This window comes from Hydra vulgaris, chromosome 11, assembly GCF_038396675.1.
Source record: "Hydra vulgaris chromosome 11, alternate assembly HydraT2T_AEP".
Taxonomy (NCBI): Eukaryota; Metazoa; Cnidaria; class Hydrozoa; order Anthoathecata; family Hydridae; genus Hydra; species Hydra vulgaris.
The window spans coordinates 34,576,598-34,582,597 of NC_088930.1; the positions used below are offsets into that span (position 1 = coordinate 34,576,598).

The following is a 6,000-nucleotide window of genomic DNA, read 5'->3' on the forward strand; positions in this document are numbered from 1 at the left end:
TAGTTTTTTTATACAAACAAGTATTAAACTAGAATTTTTAAAAACATGTACAAACCTTCCATTGGGTGCCATTGTAGATCTGAAATGCTATGATTTAACTTGCGTGGGCCAGCCACAAGATTCAACTTTTCAACAAATCGTTTTTCTTCTATACTAAAAATCTTCAATACTAAAAAGTTAACATGATGCTTATAACAACTTTCAACAAATTGCATATATTTATATATTAGTTTTGTAAATCTTAATACAAATTTAGTTTGTTGCTTATCTTATGTAAACTTACAATTACTGCCACCAACAGCACATTGTGTTCCTTCTTTATTTTTGCATATTGCTTTTGCTGAACAAGGCAATGTTTGTTGGAAGGTAATAGCATTAAGAGGTTGTATGCCTAAAAATTGTTATTAGTTATAAAAAAATTGCTTTTTATACTCATTACAAGCGTGTAACATTAATATTAACATTAATATTATACAAGAATATAAATATGTAATGTTAATATTATATATTAACAATATATAATATTAACATTATTAACAGTCAATAGAAAATTTGATAAACAAAGAGCTATAAAAGTTTTTATTGCTTATAAAAAATATTTTATATTTTCTTACTATAATAGAATGCAGGAAGTTTAAGAACTATTACAACAGTTGAAGATTCCACAATAAAAAGTGTTTATACAGTTACAAATAAAAGAAAAAGTAAAACATTCAAAAAGAATGTTTTACTTTTTCAAATTTATAAAAATAATTTTCAATGATATAAACTGAATTTTAAATAATAACTTTAATAGGAAGACATAGCATTGACTAAGAAAAATATTTATGACAGAATATTATCAATTTATTTTTCCATAATAGCATTTTTCAAAGAAACTGATTTGTTATACAAGAAACCAATCAGCTACTCCAATCTAATGAAAAACATTTGCATTTTAATTTTTTTTATTTTTCTTTATTTTATTGCAGTACCCTCCTTTTATAATCAACTATGCAAACTTGACCATATTGTCATGAATGTTATAGTGATATTACACCGTACTTTAGGAGAAAAATCTAGTTAGCCTTTTGAATATTTAAAATATAATCTCAAGTACAACAAAATAATCACTGACTGTTAAGCAAAAAAAAAAAAAAACAATCACATTTTGTGAGCAAAAAACTTTATTTAAAACTCAAACTTTGTCTTTTTTATTTGATGTTTGCACAAAAATTAAAAATTTTTCTAATCAATATCTAAAAAAAAAGAGAAAAAAAAAAAGAAAAATGGTTTATATTAATAAAAAAATCATACTTTTGCAAGAGCAGAAAATTGCTCCTATAAATCACTTTAGGGGAGTGTGAGTGAAAGCCAGAGCTAAAGCTCTCGCTCCCTGCCGAGGCCTGGTATGTTATTATTATTATAGCACAGATAACCAGGATTAAATCAATTTAATAACTATATAAATATAAATGTAAAGATAAAAGTCAGATATTAAGACAGATTTGTTTATTTTGTATTTATTTAACAAAGCTAAAAGTTTTCTTTGTTTTTTGTTTGTTTTTTTTTTCAATATTTTTTTACTTTATGAGAATTACTAATTTAGGCTTATTCTTTCATTGTTTATTCATTCAATTTTGCTTTCATTGCCTTGACTACACTATAGAAAACACAGAGCAGGTCCTACAGCTTGTAGGACATTTTCCGAGTCATAATTCTATTTTTGATTAGAGAAAGAGAAAGAAGTGTGATGCTAGAGGAGTTTGCACTCAAAGTATTGTCAATGTAAATAATAATTTTGAATGTTAATAAGTATATGCTTACAAGCAAACATTTCTAAACATAGATTTGTAAGCAATAATTATAACCAGTTTTTGTAAGAAATCTTTTTAACCCTAGGTTTGGAAGCATAACATGTGTGTCTAAAACACACACAGATAAATAAATAAATATATATATATATATATATATATATATATATATATATATATATATATATATATATATATATATATATATATATATATATATATATATATACTATTGCTTAGGATTTCATACCTGATTTATCTTGGTTACGAGCCATTCTGATATTTCAACCCATTTGCAATTTATCCTATAATAACGAAAATGATTTATGTAATAATATATGTATATATATATATATATATATATATATATATATATATATATATATATATATATATTACATAAATCATTTTACTTATATATACAATGTATATATAAGTAAAATAAACTATGTAATGATTAAAAAAAACTAATAAAAAATCGTAGTAAATATTATAATAATAGTTATTGGTATAATGCTATTTATGATAATAAGTTAATGATATATAAGAACTTATTTATAAAAATAAATATTTATTTAAATGATATATATATAAATAATGTATATATATATATTTATATATATATATATATATATATATATATATATATACATATATATATATATATATATATACATATATATATATATATATATATATATATATATATATATATATATATATATATATATATATATATATATATATATATATATACATATATACATATATATATATACATACATACATACATACATACATACATACATACATACATACATACATACATACATACATACATACATACATACATACATACATACATACATACATACATACATACATACATACATACATACATATATACATATACATATATAGATATATATGTATATATATATATATATATATATATATATATATATATATATATATATATATATATATATATATATAATTTTAGATAATTATTTATTCTTATAAATAAATTTATATTTATTCTATTTATTTATTTAGCAACTTAATGCTAGCTTAGTAACTTTTACAAAAAAATGTTTACTATTTAATAAATTGATTATTTTTTAATGTTTGGAGTATTATATAAATCATTAACTTAATCAATAACATTATACCCATAACTATTGTTGTAACATTTACTATTATTACTATTTATTTTTAATTAGTATTTATTTTCATTTTTTATTCATTAATGTAACTTATAATAAGTTACAGTAACGAATAAAAAAATAAATTATTATAAATTTTTAAAACTATAATTTGTAATAAGTTATCTTATTATATTTTCATAATTATTATTATTTTTTTTTTATTGTTATTATAATTATTTTTATTGCTATTATTATTATTTTATTACTATAGTAAAAACTATTATTAATGGAAAGTAAATAGCTTGTTATTGTTGTTTTCTTATCCATCCAGTCTATCGCGTATCACGTGACTTTATCGCGAAATCAAAAGTAACCTTATGGAATTAGGAAAAAAGAACACTATTTCGTCGGGTTGCTGGCAGAAGTTGCTAACTAACATTTTGGTGTTTCTGAGATATTTGAATTTTTAATATTTGAAGAACTCTATAAATCAGGAATCATAAGAAAAACGCATGTTGCATACTTCAAAATGTTTATTATTTTACAAAGATACAGATGCAAAATAATTTTTTTCACAAAATAAGGAGGTTTTTATAAATTTTGAGAAAAATCAAAAATTGGTTGCACTTACTGACTTCTGCTTGTCAAGAGTTGAGGCTTATAAGAAACTTAAGTGAATGATTTCTTATGGTATAGTGATTAAAATAAAGTCAAACCTATTATTTTGTGGCAGACAAAACTACTTTTAATCAATTGTTGATAAACAAACATATTAATAATAAGAATTTTAATATTTAAGACATATTTTTTCAATCGTAAACTAAAAAAATTAATGCTACATAGTAGGTGACATTCATTCGTTGTCTTCAGAGTCATCTTCACCAGACTCTGGTGACACGTCTCTTGCAGTCTGACTGACGGGCAGATTATGGTACCATTCTTGTACTTCAATAGGAATTATTCCCAAAGTACACAATCTTTCCAAGTCATTCTTTATTGCCTGTGATATGAGCAGTAGAGTTGAGTGTGCCTTATTTATTTCTGTAGGCATGCTGAATTGCCGACTTCTGCCATTTGTAAATACATTTATATACGGCGTGGTAAAGTCATAACGATACTGAAAACAGCTTGGCTTCGGTTTCTCATACTTTAGACATTTTATTTTCAGCCATTTAACGGTAGCACCCTTCTAATCTTTGTTATGGTTTTTTATAATTTTTTTTGATAAATTTGTCAAATCTAACATATCAGAAAATTTCAGTTGATTTACATTGAATGGTTTAGCATACTTTCGTTTCCTTGAAGACCGTGCCAATCTGAAAACTGTCATCCAATCAATTATTGAAAAAATTAGTACATTTTTCTTTTAAGCTTCGATTGCATTGTGCATAGAGTCAACTTCCATGTGAGTATGTCCAGTTTCTAAGAATTTGTGTTCAATGCAATCGAAATGGAGTGTTTGCACCACATGCATAAAAAATGTAGCTATGTGTTGATTTCGATTCTGACCTCAACAGCAATCTGAAAATAAAGACAATTCTTTAATAGTTTTGGGAGTTTGTTTCAGCCAGAACCACAAGGCACTTCCTATTTCTGAACTACCCCTTTTCCCATTCATTTCTGTCCAAACATTGCAATATCCGTCATTAGGCAAGCGTGATTTGTATATCGTCGAATTGTAGACACAGATCTTGCGAGAGTAGTACAATTGAGAAGTGTCACTAGACGGTATTTGTACCACACTTTGGAGATCGAAGGTTACAGATAAAAAAGACGGATCAATGTTCGATTGCTCTTTGTCCGTAGCTTTGGCTAACCGAGCATCTTCTATCCTTTTTCGGTAAAGCTGGTATTCTGTTGACAATGTTAGTTTAGCTTCATTAGATGCACTGTCGTGATTGTTACATGTCACACATTGATCCTTCTTGGGTTTAAAAAACGAATAATTGTAGTTCGATGAAAATATTCGTTTGTACGATATTTTTGATACTGGACATTTATTCCGGCTTGCACACTCTGTCAATTAAAGCTCGTACATCTTTGCAATTAAAAGCTTGGAATCAAGGTACAGCCTTTTGCTTGATCGACGACAATAGTGATTCCATTACAGGAAACTTTTCTATGTGTGATTTAACAAAATTTAGAGAATCTGCTGAGGTTTTATTTGACGGAGAGTGTTTACCTCGTTTATCTGGTCTTTCAAATACTCCCATATTGCTCCGTGTTTTAAAAGCGTGGATGATAGATCCATCAGAAATACTTAGTGTATTTTTAAAGAAAGTTTGACAAATTTGCAACTTTGCGTCACCTTTCTTGAAGAAATAAGACCTAGACAATTGTCGATTTCATTTTGTTGTTTGCAACTTCTTTCTTATAGGTAAATTTTGCTCTATATTACGAATGTAAAAATCCTTTCGCTTATCATAATCCAATGACCAGAAAGTTCTACATATTTCAATTCTTTCTTCTTCAGTAAATACCTGTGAGCATTTAAAGCGACATGAATTATTACATGCCACTTTTGGTTGCTTTGCTGGTCTTTCAATTCCTTTCCTTGATTTATAAGGTAAACATTTTTTGCGTTTACCTTTTTCTACATTGACCGACCAACTTTCTGGACGAGATATTGTCCAGCGAGTACGTTTACGAGTACGTTTGCGAGTACGAGCAATTTGAATTTATTTGCTTGATTCATTGTCCTCATTAACCACAAAAATCTGAATATTATTAGGCACAAGATCCGCACCATTTTCGCTCTCATGTAGTGTGCCTTCACTAAGCAGTGCTTCATTACCCTGAAATTGAATAATATAATTATGAATTCATAATATTTCAACAAAATGTACCAATTACCATAGTGTAAAAACGATTATGGAAGATGTGAAAAAATAATAATAGATAAATACTTATAATGAATCTCCTTACTTTAATTTGATTTGTAATTGTTAAGTTATGATTTTTACCTGATCGGAATTTGAGTATTGATTTGGTACAAAATTTACCACAAAAACGTTATTATTACTGCAATCATAGTAGTCCACAATAATAGTATTACAATC

At 25.8% G+C, this 6,000-nt stretch overlaps 1 protein-coding gene across 1 annotated transcript in view; it reads right to left on the reverse strand.

Moving 5' to 3' along the window:
- The window catches only part of LOC100210968 (GATOR2 complex protein WDR24), an 86,994-nt gene extending 83,697 nt beyond the window's left edge, over positions 1-3,297 (reverse strand). The window contains exons 1-4 of the mRNA XM_065810866.1: positions 3,244-3,297; positions 2,044-2,098; positions 284-391; positions 56-169 (exon numbers count right to left, since the gene is read on the reverse strand). Of these exons, the coding sequence (XP_065666938.1) occupies positions 56-169; positions 284-391; positions 2,044-2,068 (247 nt within the window). The 5' untranslated portion in view covers positions 2,069-2,098; positions 3,244-3,297. The remainder of the gene's footprint in view (positions 1-55; positions 170-283; positions 392-2,043; positions 2,099-3,243) is intronic.
- Positions 3,298-6,000: the final 2,703 nt, after the last annotated feature.